Below are 20,854 nucleotides of genomic sequence, written 5' to 3'. Positions count from 1 at the left end.
TCCGGCCCGGTCACACCCTGAGACACCACAGCTCTAATTCATCGCGGAAAGGAGGGCAGGATGGTGCACTAAATGACATGTCCGCCTCTCTGAAGGCCACAGTCTCCTTCCTTCTTGACGAAACACTGGTTTTCTTTGCGTTCCACCAGTTCTCAAGTTATGCCCCCGCACTACTTCATCTAGGACACTCTGGGACACAACTTTTAAAATCACTGATAATTTCTAGTCCTTCATCTGTGGGATTATGGGTATGAACTAAAGGACATGATGACTCACACAGAAAACTAGAAGCAAAGTCAAAACTAACTCCTCAGCTCTAACCAGCTGAGAGTCTCGGTAGTTTCCTGAACCTAGGCTTTCGACCTCTCCCAGGCACACGAGGGCGCTGGAGGTGGATGACCTGGATGGCACAGCTCACCTGCCTAATCTGCACCCTTCCTGCCTCAGTGAACACCCCATAAAAGATGTGTGCCTTTGTGAGGCCATCAAAGACAGTTTGGAAAGCAAGGCTCTTTTTGTCTTTTTAAACTTCTGGTTTAACTACCCACAGAGAGAAAAACTAATTTGCTTGCTGGTTTTTTTTAATCATAACTATTCAGTGACAGGCTTTTCTGACACATGAAATATACACAGTATTTCAAAACATAGCCACATTTCATACATTTTCTGTATTCTCCCGAACAATAAAAAAAAAGTCACTTTACAGTCAAGATTATTTCTCGAAAGATGCCAGATATAAGTCCCTCCCCAGCCACACCCTTTCTTTTCTCCTTCTGCTGGAGGCTAAAAACTAAATCCTTGAGGCCCAGCCTCCCTTAGAGCGAGGCGGCCACACAGCAGGGCTCGAGGCGGCCACACAGCAGGGCTCGTCAGGAGGATGCAGGGGACTTCGGCTGGGGCTTCTGGGGGAGCTTTTGCCTTCTGGACCTAGCTGACAAGGAGACCTGTCCCTGTGCCCTCTTCTCGCCTCTTCCAGCCTAGAAAGGGAGGGTTCTGGAGGTGCTGCAGCCATCCTTAGGCTGGATACAGGGAGATGTCAAGCAAGGGTGACCGCTCTCCAAAAACAATATGACGACAAGCCTTGCTGCTGTCTATACTGCTTCATCCGCCTGCCACATCACGTAACTATCTGCGCGCCTACTCGAGTGGAGCTAACACAGACTCAGTAAATACTAACACTCCACCAAACACCACGCAAGACAAACGAACTCCAGCCGCAGCCCCTGGCTTGTGCAGCTTTCAGCCTAAACCGGGGAAACCTGAGGACAGACAGGTGGTGCATGACGAAGTACTGGACAGCGCAGTCACGATCGGAACCACGGGCGGGGCCCAGAGAAGACGTGGACAGATGCACACGCGAGGTGGAGACTGTCAGCCAAGACTTGACAGGAGGTCTTGACTGGGAAGATGAGGAGGGGAGGAGACGCTCAGAGCAGGAAGGAGTGGCAGGGGCACGAGCAGAGGGCCCAGAGAGTGCAGCAGCAGACGCGCCGGCGGCTCCCCCACCCCGCCGCCCCGCCCTGACCATCAGCATCTTGTGCAGGTCCTCCTCGAAGGCGTCGATGTTGCAGTCCGTCTTCTCCGGGTGGTCGAGGACTTCGTGCAGCATGAACTGGTAGTACTGCTTCATCAGGAGGCCGCCCTTCAGCACCTCCTTGCACTCTCTCACCAGCTGAAAGACAGCAGGCACAGGTCCACCATCACACAAGTGCCAGCGGATGGCCGCTGGCTTTCACACAGTTCCCGCGCAAACCCTCAAGAAACTCAGCGAAAAGGCAGCGAGAACCCTAAAATACTTCTTTATCAGTTCCAGATTCTTTATCAGTTCGTTAACATAAATAACTCAGTAATCTCAACTGAGTAATTAGAACAAATCAGTGAAAACAAAAGTATTCAGTATTACAGCGTGAGTACACAAAGAAAATATATACGCAGAAAACTGATCTGCTGAAATATATTCCACAAATAAAGGTTTCACAGAAAATAAATGCTTCAGAAAAAAAGCTATTTTTTCTTCTAGCTCACATTATAAGACAAGGAATATAAGACAACAAAAAAAAAAATGTCCTCATGAGACTGGTCCTTTTTAACAACAACAACAAAAAAAAACATTAATAAAGATTCAAATGTACTCACATATCACAGAGCCTAGGGGCCTTTGTAATAATTTAGCATAGTTAACTACTGTGATTTGTGGCTTTTACCATCAAAAAAAACTCTATCATCATAAAAAAAAAAAAAAAACCTAAGATAAATCTGATGGAATTAAATAGAAGAGGGGGAGTGCATTTTAAAGAAAACAAAAGGGTGAGTAAAACCTGCCCCGGGGAAGGCACTGTGAGAACGGAGGGGGAGACGGAATTGCAGGACCTGTACAGTCCTTCCATTAATAACACGCTGGTCACGTTCCCTCACATTCTAACCAGCAGGGGCTGTGGGACCAGATCACCGTCACATTAGCCATAAGATGCATTAATCAAGACACAGAAGGAACCACAGCGATGCTGCAGGGAAAGTGAACTGGCACAAACTTACTAGACTCCAAACACGTGCGGCTCACTCGTTAACATCCACATTTCATACTCAAACAGTAAGCAGTCTAACCGATACACAAATATATTTGTCACGATATCACCCAAAACAATGAAGATGAGATAAATTACGATGCACTGATACAGCAAAGTACTAGTGCAGTCATTTAAAGTCTTATTTCTGAAAAACATTTAAGGGTGAAAACTCGTATTCTTTTCCTTTTAAAATTATTACATGTGTAGAAAGTATGTACATATAGAAAAACAAACAGAGAGCAGTATACCAAAATGTTACAGCGGTTATCTCCGAATAGCAGAATAAGAGGATAGCTTTCATTTTTGTCTGTACTTTTCAAATTTTCTGTACTTTTCAGATTTTTCTAAAATAAACATGGATTGCTTTATAACAAGATCCCCTTCAAAATGTTTTTAAAATAATCACTCACAATAAGAGAGCAATGGTTATAATTAAATCTATTATAAAGTATTAACATAAATTTCTGTTAAGAATGTCACTTAGGTGCTTACAACTCAATCTGAATACATTATAGTCAAAATTTCTATTTTATTTTTACTCTAATAATGCTACACTGGGCTTTCCAGGTGGTTCAGCAGTAAAGAACTCGCCTGCCAGTGCAGGAGACACAGGTTTGATCCATGGATTGCGAAGATCCCCTGGAGGAAGAAAGGGCAACCCACTCCAGTATTCTTGCCTGGGAAATCCCAGGGACAGAGAGTCTGGTGGGCTACAGTCCATAGGGTTGCAAAAGATCTGACATGACTTAGGAACTAAGTAACCACAACAAAGCTACATCAATGCAAGTATTGGTGTTTTACTTTCCAAGATGTTTTAACATAAATGACTGTTTAATCCTCACAACAGCCCCATCAGTAAAAGGTAAACGCCCCCTTGTCTCACCTGGTTATATTCCTGAAGTATGTATTTGTTCTGTGGGCAGGGGGGGTAAGGTATTTTTACCAAACGTCCTAAGTAACTGCAGTGATATGGAGGAGAAGTGGAAAGTACGGCCCTTGTGGACCGCAGCCAGTGACCAGAACCAAGAAGGTGAGATGGAAAAAACTCAAAGGTGGACACAGAGCTCGGGCCGGGGCTGGACGGGAAGAGACGTGATGAGGTGCAGGGCTGGCCCTCCAGTCCTATCGGTCGCCGGGCTCCACACCACAGAACAAACCATACCAGGGCCTCTTCTGTACGTCCCACCCGCCTGTCCTTCAATCAGCACTCGTCCCTGCTGCCCGTCTGACATTCAGGGCCAACGAGCTCCCAGACCTAACTCCCTGGGGATGGACAATCGCAGGCCACACACACAAAAAATCGAAATCCACTGTGGCTATTTCATATAATGAATGTCAATATGGGAACATCGTGAGGTGCGAATATAAGCGCTCAGTCTGCTGATGCCGCTGCTCCCAGCCACTCCTCCATTACCTCTGGAGTAGCAACCCCTGAAAACCCCACCTGAGAAGGCGGGAGCTGTCATTACTGCTGAAACTGCACAAGTGCCTAAGCAAGCAAAATGTCCAAACACACCCCCTCCCTGCATACTGCAGAGCTTCACCTGTCTACACAAAGCTGCAAAAAGAACAAAATTATAAAGACTTTAAAGTCTCTCTTTTGAATGAATTTTAAGTTTCCAGTCTTCAAAGACTGATGGTAACAGGATACAGAGGGTCATACCAGCGTGTACATCCCTTGAGAATAAGGAAGCGGAAGACAGAAAGGGCGGGACCACCACCTCATTTTTAAAGACTGCGTGGGAAAGAACATTTTAAATCACCCAACAGAGAGCAGCTTAGAACACTAACACACACTAATTTTCACCATTTGCAACAATTAGGGGGAAAAATCCTAAGAAGAAAAATTCGAGTCTATAGAAAAAATATAGTAAGAACTCGACATTTTCTGAAAGTCCTTGAGACAAACCTGCTTAATACTCAAGAGGGATGGCTCTCCAGCGGGTCTCTGTTCCAGCCTCAATTTGAGACATTCGTGAATGACGTTCAGAAGGACTCGACAGAGGACTAAGAAGGCAGGCTCGAAGGAGGGTAAATCCATGGACCTCAGCTCCTCCCAGGACACGGTGCTGCACTTCTGCTCCGAGGAAGGTGGCGTCCTGGACAGCTGTACATAATCTGAACCCCACATGGGATCTGGAAATTCAGAAAACTGCAACACAAACGCAAGAAAGCTCTAAAATTTGCTGACAAACCAATAAACATTGTAATTTTACAGGAGAAATAGTCTTTAGAATAATTCACCATTTTCAACACAGACCTAAAAAGCTCTAGGAGTATTAGAAAACAATAACAAGAACTAATGCAGGAGACCTAAGAGGCACGAGTTCGACCCCTGGATCCCTGGAGAAGGGCACCGCAACCCACTCCAGTATTCTTGCCTGGAGAATCCCATGGACAGAGGAGCCTGGTGAGCTGTGGTCCATAGGGTCGCAAAGAGTCAGATACGACTGAAGAAATTTAGCATACACACACACAAGAACTAAAAATAAAATTGTATAATACCTTTATCAAAAAAGCATAGTAGAAAAAGAATCAAGTTCATCTTTTTCATTATACAGTTCTTATCATACTTAACTGGAACATTTAGTTCTGATGTTATACACAGTATTATCTACAACTATCTCTAGACTAAGAAAACCAGAGAATCATTAAATTTGAGAGATTACAAAACCAGATAGCCATTTGTGAAACATAATAACTGTGGGTTCGATCAAGTCTTTTGTCCATCTGTTCTCCTGAGTTACATCAAGCAAAGGCTAAAAAAAAAAATCATAAAATTAACCTGGCCGGTCCCACTCAAAATCTGTCTATCTGATGTTTCCTAGGAATCCTACTGTTGCTCACCGTTCATACAGTCACCCATCAAATTCCTCATGCTCTCCCCCTGAAACAGCAGATCTGAAGGTCTCCCAGTGTTCTTAAACCTCTGGCAATACCATCCCGACCAATCACTCCAAGACCTTGCCTTCTACTTTTATTGAGAAAACTGAAGCCATCAAAATTCGAAAATCTCAACTTTTCTTCAACTTATAACATCACTAATTACAGCTACTCCTCTTAACTGGTCTCCCAACTCACATTCTTTTATTGTCCACACATATTTTTGCATTTAAATTAATACATACTTTTAGTTTCCCGTAACAGGCAATAATTTCTAAAATAGCTGCATAGTTTAAAAAAATGGTTACTTGTGATAAATGTGGTCAGGGTTAAGACATGTCTGTGTGAACGCTTTTGGCGGTATAAATGCTCGTTTCTTCTGGTGTGGACAATGACATCAGATAAAATGTTTATTTAGAGCTCGACAAAACTCGGCAAACTTTCTAGGATAAACTTCTGAAGAACGGTTTTGGCGTTCTCTGTAGTTCCAGCCTGCTGATTCATCCGCTTCAGGCTCACTGGGAAGGGACCATCCCTCCTTCTCAACAATTGTAAGATGGCCCGGAGATCCAGCGGCCAGGCCCACACAACTCGAGGAGACGCATTCTTGCTGGCGCTGCCTGCTGCACCAACCCATCCAGACAGAGAGGAAGAGACGTTACAGAGCTCCTGATCATGGAAGAGGGAACGGCAGTTTTAACGAGGGAGACTGAGGTGAAGAGTCAGAAAAGCTGACACTGATTTAATGATGCAGGGCACAGGACAGAAGGGCAAAAATACTCCTAACGCAAATCTCACTAAACTCCTCTGGGGAAAAAAAAACCAACCAAGATTCCTTAAATAAAATCCATGAAGGCAGTGAAGACAGAAGGAAGGATGTTAAAACCTGAATATACAAATTAGAAATAATTTAGAAATTAACTGCAGAAATGACCACTACGACTTAGGGCAAAAGAAAAAGGAACAGAAATTCTGAGTGACAAGAGACCTGGAGGGCAGATCTGGAAGCTGTAACGTAATAAGGGGAGTTCCAGAAAGAACAAAAGGGAGAGGTGGGGGAGACATTTCTGCAGAGTCAAGCTATCCCTGACTTGTGAGGAAAAAGGAAAACGCGCTCTGAACAGGGAAGAACTCAAGTACAACTCATTTACCTTCTCTAAAAATCTACCCGAGGAAGAACAGGAGAGTTGAGTCAAATCAAAATTGGTAAGAATGGATGCCCAAGGAAATGAGAAGCCGTGAATCTAAAAGAAAAGAAGGTACAGAGGCAGATACAACTCCAAGGACTCCAAGTCAAGTACTAGCAAGGAATATTGGAAACTGAAAAAAATTGTAAAAGCATACTATAAGGGAAAACTTGGATCTTAAATTCCCAATTGTAATAAAACACGGGGAGGGGAAAGGGCAGTAAGGTGCAAGAACAGCCTAAACCCTCTCCTATTTCTCTCTTTCCCTAAAGTACTGAAAATAAACAGCATGTTTAAAAATGAAAACAGAAAAGGATCATGTTGGAATCTGACACACGGTGACTGTAAGCTGAGAGAGAAGGGGCAGAATAAGCCTACAGGCAGTGACAGGATGCCAGAGAGACAAGCCCACCAAAAAGATGAGACGAGGCCCGACTCCCAAACGACGGGCGTGTGCAAAGCGGGCACAAGCACGCCACACGCTACTGCGGGGATGGGGCCAGTGCTGACAGACCTCCCAGGATTTCAAGAAAAACAAAAAATCCAGATTTTCATGTGAAATTTTCTTTGTGCTTTCAACACTGGCCATTATGTCAAAAAATATTTAAAGAGACTTCCCTGGTGGTCCAGGAGTTAAGAATCTGCCTTGCAATCCAAGGGATGAAGGTTCGATTCCTGGTCGGGGAACTAAATCCCACATCCCGCGGGGCAACTAAGCCTGATGGCTGCAACCTCGGGCCAGTGCGCTCCAGAGCCTGCAGGCCACAGCCCGAGGGCCCATGCACCACAAGGAAAGGTCCCATGGGAAACAGCGAAGCCTCCCCGTGCGGCAGCTAAGACCCGAATCCACCAGATAAACTGAAGGCACTGTGTGGGACCCAACGTAACTTGGGGAGGCAGGACACAGCAGTGGCAAGGAGAGGGAGCTCTGGTCTCACACCCTGACTCTACCGCTCACTGGTCTTGCGACCTTGACCAAGTTACTTGACCAACCCCCTCCATAAGACGGGTATTCGAGACCAGCTACTAGTCTAGTCACCATCATCACAGATTCAGTTCTCCACCGCAAGCTGACGAGTTCTGTTCTTTCATCTTTTTCAATTACATCGAGTTTGATTCAGCTGGCTCACGGCAGTCAAAAATAATACATCTCAACTTCCTACTCTGTCTCATGTAAGTGTGCTTCCTTTAAGAAAACAAAACAAAACAAAAACCTATAGGCAAATAAGCAAGCATGTGCATATTATCTTTCCAGTTATTCAACTAGAGAATTCATGTATGTGGGGTGGAAACTGGTACAGCCACCATGCAAAACAGTATGGAGGTTTCTCAAAAAAACTAAAAACAGAACCACCTTACAACCCAGAAATTCCACTCCTGGGTATAGATCCAGAAACAAAAACACTAATTTGAAAAGATGTTTCTTTTCTGTTCTTTAGTCACCAAGTCGGGTTTGACTCTTTTGCTACCCCATGGACAGTAGCCCGCCAGGTTCCTCTGCCCATGGGATTTCTCAAGCAAGAATACTGGAGTGGGTTGCCACTTCCTTCTCCAGGGTATCTTCCTGACCCAGGGATCTAACCCACATCTCCTATATTGACAGGTGGATTCTTTACTGCTAAGCTACCAGGGAAGCAATCTGAAAAGACACATACGCTCCAATGTTCACAGCGGCATTATTTACAATTGCCGAGACACAGAGGCAACCTAACTGTCCATCAACAGGTGAATGGCTAAAGATGTGCTACATATATACAAGAGAATACTTGTCGCTGTTTAGTCACTAGGTCATGTCTGATTCTGCGACCCCATGGACTGCAGCCCACCAGGCTCCCCTCTCCTTCCAGAATAGCATCCAGCCAAAAAGACAATGAAATTTTGCCATCTGCAGCAACATGAATGGACACGGAGGGTATTACTCTAAGCGAAATAGTCAGACAGAGAAAGACACATACTGTATGATGTCCCATAAAAGAATCTGAAACATACAAGAAACTAGAGAATATAACAAAAAAGCAGACTTACAGATAGCAGCCTCCACAGTGGTTACCAGTGGGAAGAATGAAGCAGGGAGGGGCAGCGTGGGGGAAGGGACAGAGAGATATAAACTACTACGTATAAAACAAATAAGCTACAAGGCTACACTGCACCACACAGGGAATACAGACAGAATTCTATAACTATAAATGGAGTATAAGCTTCAAACACTGCAAACCACTACACTGCACCTGTGCAACAGATAATATATACACCAGCTATTCTTCAATAAAAACAACCTCCTACTGTAAAAAAATAAAGAATAAAAGTCAGAAAAAATAAGAATAAAAGACTTTTTTTCAAAGCAAGGATACTCCAATAAAAATTATTTTAAAAATGGGTTAGGGCAGCTTTTCTTCAAAAGTTCCTATAACTTTCCTAACAAAGTCAGACAGGTGATGATTACAACAAATAAAAACTTAGCTATGACAACAGTTGTACTGAACACTGACCGTGGAGACGGGTAAGGGAGTACTGTAGTCTACTCAGGGTGCTTCCAAGGGGCGGACTCTCAGCTGCACTGGTGCTGGTCTGGATTCAAATAAAGGTCACTCGAGGTTAAGAATGGCAGTGCGTATGTCCTACCATGAGAGAGTCTGACCTGCCCTCTAGCCCAGAAGGGCAAAGACAAGTGTTTTTAAAAGCTCCTGAGGTAATGCTGATGCGCAGCCAGGCTTGGAAACCACCAGCACAGTTAAAAGCCCGGTGTCCGCAAATCCTGGGTGCGAAGCCCTCCCACAATATAGAGCTTCTGTGCTTTGGGGTGACTTATCCCCCACCTCTCCTTCCCTGAAAAATAACAACGCCACTTCATTTGGCTGTTGTATCTAGCACATGGTAAGACTCAATAAATGATAACAGCTTATATATATCCTAGTTTCTAGTTGGAGTTGGCGGAGAAGGCAATGGCAAGCCACTCCAGTACTATTGCCTAGAAAATCCCATGGATGGAGGAGCCTGGTAGGCTGCAGTCCGTGGGGTCGCTAAGGGTCGGACACGACTGAGCGACTTCACTTTCACTTTTCACTTTCACACACTGGAAAAGGAAATGGCAACCCACTCCAGTGTTCTTGCCTGGAGAATCCCAGGGATGGGGGAGCCTGGTGGGCTTCCGTCTATGGGGTCACACAGAGTCGGACACGACTGAAGTGACTTAGCAGCAGCAGCAGCAGTTGGAGTTGGACTTCCCTGCTGGCTCAGATGGTAAAGAATCTGCCTGCAATGCAGAAGACCTGGCTTCGATCCCTGGGTCGGGAAGATCCCCTGGAGGAGGAAATAGCAACCCATTCCAGTATTCTTGCCTGCAGAATCCCATGGACAGAGGAGCCTGGTGGGCTACAGACCACGATGTTGCAAAGAGTTGAACATGACTGAGTGATTAACACTTCCCTAGTTTCTACATTCTTCTGCGCATTCTGAATATAAAAGAAAACCTCTTCAGGGTTTCTTGTGATTATGGGGGGAAAAAGAGCATAATTATAGCCAGATCCAAAGACAAACAATATTTCATTGGTCACTAGGCTTATAATAATTACATGATCCAGTCCTAATACAAAAAAGTAATAAAGTAACCAAAAATCTTCCTGGAATTTGGAGTATTATGCATGGTAATACACAGTCAAAGTCAGCTAATTTTTTTGTACGTTAAAATATAGTTTTTCATTTTCTTTCTTAAGTTTCATAAGGTAGAGCAAAAACAGAGGAGCATAAAATAACTATCACAGTCTAGAGCTTAGACATTTTATAGATGTTCAACAAATTAAACGCACAGAACCCAGAGAGTTATATAACACAAAGAATGAACTTTATAGTATGCAACTTAAAAAACATCAGCTAGGAAAGAGGGGACCCCAGGACAGACTGAGATAACTGTATTACAAATGCATGCTATAACCGCACTGTAGACCATGAAGGAAAAGGTGCTCACTTAACTGTGGGAAACTATGTTCCATCTCCATGCTCTAAGGCTACAGACACAGAGAACCGTGTGTACAATTAAGCACTACTCTAGTTGGTAAATTCAGTCCTCAGAGGGGTCCTAGTTGGCAATTCTAAGACTACCTTACATGCCAACTAGGGTTGCACAAATATAATAAATCCCCTGCGGTAATGGGAGCCAGGTTTCTCACTGCAAGAGAAGTAAGTTACAACAAGGCAGGGATAGAAGCAGTGGAGCTGATTAGCATCTGAGACATCAGTATGAACTCATGTTCACTTTTAACAGACAGGCAGGCAGAAAGACACATATGATAGATCTGTGTGTTTATACATGGATGACAAGACTATATTTTTTAACTCTATCACTGAGAGCGCCTGGAAGTAATGATACCCCAGTAGTAATGAACACATCCGGGGCCCAGGGCTCCATTCCTAAATCCCATTCTCCAAAAGGAACAAGAGCTCCTTAGAGAAATGGCTGATTTCAGGACTGGAACAGGGGAAATATAAGATGATGCCAAAAAGCAAGAAACTGCTCAAAAAGCAAGACCACACACACAAAAAGGAAAGCGTATGACAAGGATACAGAAGCCACCTGAAGGAGCTCCAATGGCCAAAGCAGGAACAACTCGAGCAGGAAAATAAGCAACAGTACCACTGAACGACACCCAAAGTAGAAAACAGAGATTTATGAGTCCATACTGAGATAGATAAATAACTGGAAAAAAAAGGGACAGAAGAGGCAAACCTTCTTTACAGAAGAATTCCAAGTATGTATGTCCACACTCTCCACCCCTGGAGGCGGAGCTTGGTTCCCGTCCCCTTGAGAGTGGGTTGCACTTAGTGACTTCCTTCCGAAGAACAGGGCATGGACAGGGAAAAATGGTCACCTGTGGAAGAACCTTGCAGACACCATGTGGATCAAGTCGTCAAGGTCGACATCAGCACGAGGGCACTCCAACTTTGTGATGCTCTACAGAAGCCCATTACATACAGACACTCATCCAGTCTAATCATGAGAAAACATCAGACAGACTCAAATGCAAGAGTATTCTACGAGCCATCCGGGTCATGAAAAATAAAGAACGTTGAGAACTGCCACAGGTCAGAAGACGCTAAGAAGACACATTGACCAAATGCAGTGGGGTGGCCCTGACTGGATCCTGGAGCAAGCAAGGGACATTAGCGGAAGAACAAAAATACAAATAATGTCTGTAACTTAGTTAATGGTATTTTGCACCAATGTTAGTATATTAATTTTGACAAGTGGACCAGAGTTGAGAACGATGTCAATATCAGAGGAAACTGGATGAAGATCATATGAAAATTGTGTACTATCTTTGTAAGTTCCCTAAAAATCTGAAAGTATTCATGATTACAAGTGTACTAAAAAAAAAAAAAGCAATTGCATGTAGGCAGTTTTGAAATGAAGGATCAATCTTTTATATACATTTACAGTTTCTTGTTTTACTCTTTAAGCTAAAACTGAATTATAAACAACATAACAAAACCTACAGCTAGAGTAACTGTAGGGAAGGCTACCTAGGAACCACTGGACTGAGAGGATTCCTATTAATTTTTAAGGAAAGCTGGGAGGGATACTCTACAAGCAGTATCTGATGGAGAAGGAGCAGAAATCGGAAGCTAAAAAATCCCTATCATAAAAGGCAGCAGCACACACTGCTCTGAAATGGCTCTCAGTACATTTATCCCTCAGACTTGAGATCAACTACACTTCGTTCAGCAGAACCTACACTACAGCACAGTGGGGAATTAAGGAGGACTGAGGTCCTGGGATGGTCTGAACATCAAGAAAAAGGAAAACCAGGACATGAGTGAGTGAGCCTGAGAAAGAGCTGGGTTCACTTCCAGGTCCAAAAGCAAAGGTGGTGGTCGTGAGGAGACGTTTTCTCTCATTTGTGACTCTGACATTATGTTGGCCTTGCTGCCAGGAATAAAATTTTAGCTGGCCTTGTTAGTTCAGTTACTTGGATTTTCCTAAGTTTTATTTGAAGGCCTGAAACTCATTTACGGCAGTTTCTCTGGATAATTATTTTCGAGATCGAAACAACTGTCTTAAAAACTGAACTTCACAAACGAACTCACTTGTAACCAGAGACTGCACATGCAATTAGAAACATGTCCTGAGAAAACGAATGTATGGGCCTGGGGAGCTACAGGGGCTTCCCAGGTGGAGCAGCGATCAAGAATCTGACGATGCGGCAGATGCAAGAGATGCGGGCTCAGTCTCTGGGTGAGGACGGCCCCTGGAGTAGGAAACGGCAGCCCGCGCCAGTGCGCTTGCCTGGGAAATCCCATGGACAGAGGGGCCTGGCGGGCTACAGTCCCGGGGCTCGCAAGAGAGTCGACGGGACTGAGCGACCGAGTACCAACAGCACAACGGCAGGGGCTACAGCGTTACTTGATTTTTAACAAACCATTAAGGGTACTGATGACACCGGCATCACCAGATCAATCTGCAAACACATTTTTTAGTACCACTAGCTACACTTTTTAAACTTAAGGACACTGAAGTATGTTTTTTTTTTAGGGAAAGCTGTTTTATAAATAAAGCATGTTTACAAGCCAGCGAGAATTAAACATTAGATGCTATTTACAAACACAAGTTGCAAGTAACTTAATCATAAGAAATAAAAATACAGTCATATATGAGAGCAATCAAATATCATAATTCTTTTCTACAAAATCCTTCAATTGTATTCATTGCTATTATCACATAAGCCATAGAAACTGTGCAGAATGGAAGAAATGTATTGGGTGCAATCTGCAGTAACAGTTGGGCAAGATGTTTCTAACAATTAGGAATGAAAATAAAATTGTCCTCAAACCTAAAAGGTTACCCATTAATTAAAATGTATGCCTTTAAAAATGTACAATTATTTGAAAGAGATTAAAAGCTAAAATTAAAAGACGCTTACTCCTTGGAAGGAAAGTCATGACTAACCTAGACAGCATATTAAAAAGCAGAGACATTACTTTGCCAACTAAGGTCTGTCTGTCTAGTCAAGGCTATGATTTTTCCAGTAGTCATATATGGATGTGAGAGTTGGACTATAAAGAAAGCTGAGCACCAAAGAATTGATGCTTTTGAACTGTGGTGTTGGAGAAGACTCTTGCGAGTCCCTTGGACTGCAAGGAGATCCAACCAGTCCATCCTAAAGGAGATCAGTCCTGGGTGTTCATTGGAAGGACTGGTGTTGAAGCTGAAACTCCAATACTTTGGCCACCTGATGTTAAGAGCTGACTCATTTGAAAAGTCTCTGATGCTGGGAAAGATTGAGGGCAGGAGGAGAAGGGGACGACAGAGGATGGGATGGTTGGATGGCATCACCGACTCAATGGACATGAGTTTGGGTGGACTCCAGGAGTTGGTGACGGACAGGGAGGCCTGGCGTGCTACAGTTCATGGGGTCGCAAATAGTGGGACACGACTGAACTGAAAAGCTAAAAATACACTTATAAAATAAAAATATAGACTTGTCTAGCCCCTACTAGTGTACAGTCAGCTTCAAGGGAGGAAAATGTTAATCAAACTTCTAAAAAAAAAAAAAATAGTTTCTATTTGCATTTAACTATTTACACAGATATCTTTTTAAGCCTCACAACAACCCTGTGAGGTAGGAAAGTATTACTATATCATTTTACACATGTGAAGACTTGGGATCAGGAAGATTAAGTCATTAACAAAGTTGTGTAGCGAGAAAGCGTTGCATCAAGAAATGGAATCCAGTTATTTGATTTTAAAACTGTGGCTCTCACTCTGTCTTAGGGAGAAAATAAGATGTACGCAAGAGACGCCCGGCTCCCGGCGGCGCAGACGCGAGAGACGCCCGGCTCCCGGCGGCGCAGACGCGAGAGACGCCCGGCTCCCGGCGGCGCAGACGCGAGAGACGCCCGGCTCCCGGCGGCGCAGACGCGAGAGACGCCCGGCTCCCGGCGGCGCAGACGCGAGAGACGCCCGGCTCCCGGCGGCGCAGACGCGAGAGACGCCCGGCTCCCGGCGGCGCAGACGCGAGAGACGCCCGGCTCCCGGCGGCGCAGACGCGAGAGACGCCCGGCTCCCGGCGGCGCAGACGCGAGAGACGCCCGGCTCCCGGCGGCGCAGACGCGAGAGACGCCCGGCTCCCGGCGGCGCAGACGCGAGAGACGCCCGGCTCCCGGCGGCGCAGACGCGAGAGACGCCCGGCTCCCGGCGGCGCAGACGCGAGAGACGCCCGGCTCCCGGCGGCGCAGACGCGAGAGACGCCCGGCTCCCGGCGCAACCGACCACGTGCAGAATCGTGGCTGAGAGGAGCTGCCCTGCGCCCAGGGTTAGGGCGGTGGCCGAGAGGAGCTGTACCACGTCCAGGAGGCGGTGGCTGCTTGGGCACCGGAGGGCCGAGAGGAGCTGATCCACATTCAAAGCAGGAGGGGCGGCCTTGAGGAGATACCCCTCGTCCAAGGTAAGGTACAGCGGCTGCGCCTTGCTGGAGCAGCTGGGAAGAGATACTCCACGACCAAGTGGAATATAAGAATCCAGTGTTCTGGGAAGGAAGGAACAAGATGGCGAGACCACTTTCTTCCCCACAAATTCATCAAAAGAACATTTGAACGTGGAGTAAAGTCCACAAAACAACTTCTGAATACTGGCAGAGGACATCAGGCTCCCAGAAAAGCAGCCCATTGTCTTCTAAAGGAAAGAGAAGAAATCCAGCTCCACCCACCAGAACACTGACACATGCTTCCCTAACCAGGGAACCCGGACAAGTCACCTGTCCAACCCCACACACAGCGAAGAAACTACATAATAAAGAGAACTCCACAAACTGCAAGAAGAGGGAAAGGACACCCCAAGCAAAGCAATATAAGCAAGATGAAGAGGCAGAGAAATACCCAGCAAGTAAAGGAACAAGATAATTGCCCACCAACACAAACAAAAGAAGAAGATATAGGGAATCTACCTGATAAAGAATTTCGAATTTTGATGGTGAAAATTATTCAAAATCTTGAAAGCAAAATGGAGTTACAGATAAATAACCTGGAGAAAAGGATTGAGAAGATGGAAGAAAGATTTAATAAGGACTTAGAAGAAATAAAAAAGAGTCAATATACAATGAATAATGCAATAGATGAGATCAGAAACACTCTGGAGGGAACAAACAGTAGAATAACAGAGGCAGAAGACAGGATAAGCGAACTAGAAGATAGAATTGTAGAAATAAATGAAACAGAGAGGAAAAAAGAAAAACGAATTAAAAGAAATGAGGACAATATTAGAGACCTCTGGGACAATGTTAAACGCTCCAACATTCGAATCGTAGGAGTCCCAGAAGAAGAAGACAAAAAGAAAGACCATGAGAGAATACTTGAGGAGATAATAGTTGAAAACTTCCCTAAAATAGGGAAAGAAATAATCACCCAAGTCCAAGAAATCCAGAGAGTCCCCAACAGGATAAACCCAAGGCGAAATACTCCAAGACACATATTAATCAAATTAACAAAGATCAAACACAAAGAACAAATATTAAAAGCAGCAAGGGAAAAGCAGCAAATAACACTCAAGGGGATTCCCATAAGGATAACAGCTGATCTTTCAACAGAAACTCTTCAGGCCAGAAGGGAGTGGCAAGATATACTTAAAGTGATGAAAGAAAATAACCTACAGCCCAGATTACTATACCCAGCAAGGATCTCATTCAAATATGAAGGAGAAATCAAAAGCTTTACAGACAAGCAAAAGCTGAGGGAATTCAGCATCACCAAACCAGCTCTCCAACAAATGCTAAAGGATCTTCTATAGATAGGAATCACAGAAAGAGTGTATAAACTTGAACCCAAAGCAATAAAGAAAATGGCTACGGGATCGTACTTTTCAATAATTACCTTAAACGTAAATGGGTTGAATGCCCCAACCAAAAGACAAAGGCTGGCTGAATGGATACAAAAACAAAACCCCCATATATGTTGTCTACAAGAGACCCACCTCAAAACGAGGGACGCATACAGACTGAAAGTGAAGGGCTGGAAAAAGATAGTCCATGCAAATAGAGACCAAAAGAAAGTAGGAGTAGCAATACTCATATCAGATAAAATAGACTTTAAAACAAAGGCTGTGAAACGAGACAAAGAAGGAAACTACATAATGATCAAAGGATCAATCCAAGAAGAAGATATAACAATTATAAATGTTTATGCACCTAACATAGGAGCACCGCAATATGTAAGACAATTACTAACAAGTATGAAAGGGGAAATTAACAATAACACAATAATAGTGGGAGATTTTAACACCCCACTTACATCTATGGATAGATCAACTAAACAGAAAATTAACAAGGAAACACAATCTTTAAATGATATAATAGAACAGTTAGACCTAATAGATATCTATAGGACATTTCACCCCAAAACAATGAATTTCACCTTTTTCTCAAGCGCACACGGAACCTTTTCCAGGATAGATCACATCCTGGGACATAAATCTAGCCTAGGTAAATTCAAAAAAATTGAAATCATTCCAAGCATCTTTTCTGACCACAATGCAGTAAGATTAGATCTCAATTACAGGAGAATAACTATTAAAAGTGCCAACATATGGAGACTGAACAACACGCTGCTGAATAATGAACAAATCATAGAAGAAATCAAAAGAGACATCAAAATATGCATAGAAATGAATGAAAATGAAAACACAACAACCCAAAACCTCTGGGACACTGTAAAAGCAGTGCTAAGGGGGAAGTTCATAGCAATACAGGCACACCTCAAGAAACAAGAAAAAAGTCAACTAAATAACCTAACTCTACATCTAAAGCAACTAGAAAAGGAAGAAATGAAGAACCCCAGGGTCAGTAGAAGGAAAGAAATCATAAAAATTAGGGCAGAGATAAATGCAAAAGAAACAAAAGAGACCATAGCAAAAATCAACAAAGCCAAAAGCTGGTTCTTTGAGAAGGTGAATAAAATTGACAAACCACTAGCCAGACTCATCAAGAAACAAAGGGAGAAGAACCAAATCAATAAAATTAGAAATGAAAATGGAGAGACCACAACTGACAACACAGAAATACAAAGGATTATTAGAGAATACTATCAGCAATTATATGGCAATAAAATGAATAACCTGGAAGAAATGGACAAATTCCTAGAAAAGTACAACTTTCCAAAACTGAACCAGGAAGAAATAGAAAATCTGAACAAACCCATCACAAGCACGGAAATTGAAAATGTAATCAAAAATCTCCCAGCAAACAAAAGCCCAGGTCCAGACGGCTTCACAGCTGAATTCTACCAAAAATTTAGAGAAGAGCTAACACCTATTCTACTCAAACTCTTCCAGAAAATAGCTGAGGAAGGGAAACTTCCAAACTCATTCTATGAGGCCACCATCACCCTAATCCCCAAACCTGGTAAAGACCCCACAAAAAAAGAAAACTACAGGCCAATATCACTGATGAACATAGATGCAAAAATCCTTAACAAAATTCTAGCAATCAGAATCCAACAATACATTAAGAAGATCATACATCATGACCAAGTGGGCTTTATCCCAGGAATGCAAGGATTCTTCAATATCCGCAAATCAATCAACGTAATACACCACATTAACAAACTGAAAAATAAAAATCATATGATTATCTCAATAGATGCAGAGAAAGCCTTCGACAAAATTCAACATCCATTTTTGATAAAAACCCTCCAGAAAGTGGGAATTGAAGGGACATACCTCAACATAATAAAAGCTATATATGACAAACCCACAGCAAACATTATCCTCAATGGTGAAAAACTGAAAGCATTTCCCCTAAAGTCAGGAACAAGACAAGGGTGCCCACTCTCACCACTACTATTCAACATAGTTCTGGAAGTTTTGGCCACAGCAATCAGAGCAGAAAAAGACATAAAAGGAATACAAATTGGAAAAGAAGAAGTAAAGCTTTCACTGTTCGCTGATGACATGATCCTCTACACAGAAAACCCTAAAGACTCTACCAGAAAACTACTAGAGCTAATCAATGATTACAGTAAAGTTGTAGGATATAAAATCAACACACAGAAATCCCTTGCATTCCTATACACTAATAATGAGAAAATAGAAAGAGAAATTAAGGAAACTATTCCATTCACTGTTGCAACGAAAACAATTAAATACTTAGGAATATATCTACCTAAGGAAACAAAAGACTTGTACATAGAAAACTATAAAACACTAGTGAAAGTAATCAAAGAGGACACGAATAGATGGAGAAATATACCGTGTTCGTGGATTGGAAGAATAAATATTGTAAAAATGAGTATACTACCCAAAGTAATTTATACATTCAATGCAATCCCTATCAAGCTACCAACAATATTTTTCACAGAACTAGAACAAATAATCTCACAATTTGTATGGAAATACAAAAAACCTCGAATAGCCAAAGCAATTTTGAGGAAGAAGAATGGAACTGGGGGAATTAACCTGCCGGACTTCAGGCTCTATTACAAAGCCACAATCATCAAGACAGTATGGTACTGGCATAAAGACAGAAATATAGATCAATGGAACAAAATAGAAAGCCCAGAGATAAATCCACGCTCCTATGGACACCTTATCTTCGACAAAGGAGGCAAGAATATAAAATGGAGAAAAGACAGTCTCTTTAACAAGTGGTGCTGGGAAAACTGGTCAGCCACTTGTAAAAGAATGAAACTAGAACACTTCCTAACACCATACACCAAAATAAACTCAAAATGGATTAAAGATCTAAATGTAAGACCAGAAACTATAAAACTCCTAGAGGAGAACATAGGCAAAACACTCTCCGACATAAATCACAGCAGGATCCTCCAAGACCCACCTCCCAGAATATTGGAAATAAAAGCAAAAATAAACAAATGGGACCTAATTAAAATCAAAAGCTTCTGCACAGCAAAGGAAACTATAAGCAAGGTGAAAAGACAGCCTTCAGAATGGGAGAAAATAATAGCAAATGAAGCAACTGATAAAGGATTAATCTCCAAATTATACAAGCAGCTCCTGCAGCTTAATTCCAGAAAACTAAGTGACCCAATCAAACAATGGGCCAAAGAACTAAACAGACATTTCTCCAAAGAAGACATAAAGATGGCTAACAAACACATGAAAAAATGCTCAACATCCCTCATCATCAGAGAAATGCAAATCAAAACCACAATGAGATACCATTTCACACCAGTCAGAATGGCTGCTATCCAAAAGTCTACATGCAATAAATGCTGGAGAGGGTGTGGAGAGAAGGGAACCCTCTTACACTGTTGGTGGGAATGCAAACTAGTACAGCCACTATGGAGAACAGTGTGGAGATTCCTCAGAAAACTGGAAATAGAACTGCCATATGATCCAGCGATCGCACTCCTGGGCATACACACCGAGGAAACCAGAATTGAAAGAGACACATGTACTCCAATGTTCATTGCAGCACTGTTTATAATAGCCAGGACATGGAAGCAACCTAGATGTCCATCTGCAGATGAATGGATAAGAAAGCTTTGGTACATATACACAATGGAGTATTTCTCAGCCATCAAAAAGAATGCATTTGAATCAGTTTTAATGAGGTGGATGAAATTGGAGCCAATTATACAGAGTGAAGTAAGCCAGAAAGAACAACATCAATACTGTATATTAACGCATATATATGGAATTTAGAAAAATGGTAACCTGAACCCTGTATAAGAGACTGCAAAAGAGACATAGGCATTTAGAACAGTCTTTGGGACTCTGTGGGAGAGGGTGAAGGTGGAATGATTGGGGAGAATGGAATTGTAGCATGTATATTATCATAAGTGACCAGTCCAGGTTCGACGCATAAATTTTCCTCTGTTCATTTCTTTGCATTTGTGCTTTTTTAATAAAAATACTTTTAACTGTATTAAAAAAATAAAATAAAATAAAAAAATAAAAAGCTTAAAAAAAAAAAAAAAAAACTGTGGCTCTTTCCCAGACATACTTAGTATAAAAACTAAAACAAACCCAGAGGGGGAGTGTACATATTCATATATATACATACATGTACACTTCCTTTATGGAAATTATGTCCCTGAAATAGGAATAAAAATAAAGTTTTACTTTCCCATTGAGTTAATTATCGTTTTGGAGACTTATCCTTTACCAGTTTGGATTAATCTCCAACACAGAATTTTAGCTCTTGGTTATTTCCTCTTTCATTATTTGACAAACACAACATTTTATAAACCAAAATTTAAAACAAGAGGTGTTTC

The 20,854-nt window shown here is 42.7% G+C and overlaps 1 protein-coding gene across 1 annotated transcript in view; it reads right to left on the bottom strand.

Moving 5' to 3' along the window:
* Positions 1-20,854, bottom strand: part of MAP3K4 (mitogen-activated protein kinase kinase kinase 4) — a 116,550-nt gene that overhangs the window by 41,921 nt on the left and 53,775 nt on the right. Inside the window, exons 5-6 of the mRNA XM_055433834.2 lie at positions 4,477-4,719; positions 1,526-1,672 (exon numbers count right to left, since the gene is read on the bottom strand). Of these exons, the coding sequence (XP_055289809.2) occupies positions 1,526-1,672; positions 4,477-4,719 (390 nt within the window). The remainder of the gene's footprint in view (positions 1-1,525; positions 1,673-4,476; positions 4,720-20,854) is intronic.

This window comes from Moschus berezovskii, chromosome 10 (assembly GCF_049115385.1).
Source record: "Moschus berezovskii isolate FMDL1 chromosome 10, NW_MosBer_1.0, whole genome shotgun sequence".
Taxonomy (NCBI): domain Eukaryota; kingdom Metazoa; phylum Chordata; class Mammalia; order Artiodactyla; family Moschidae; genus Moschus; species Moschus berezovskii.
Note: the sequence above shows the minus strand (reverse complement) of the source record. Positions and strands in the feature narration are given on the sequence as shown.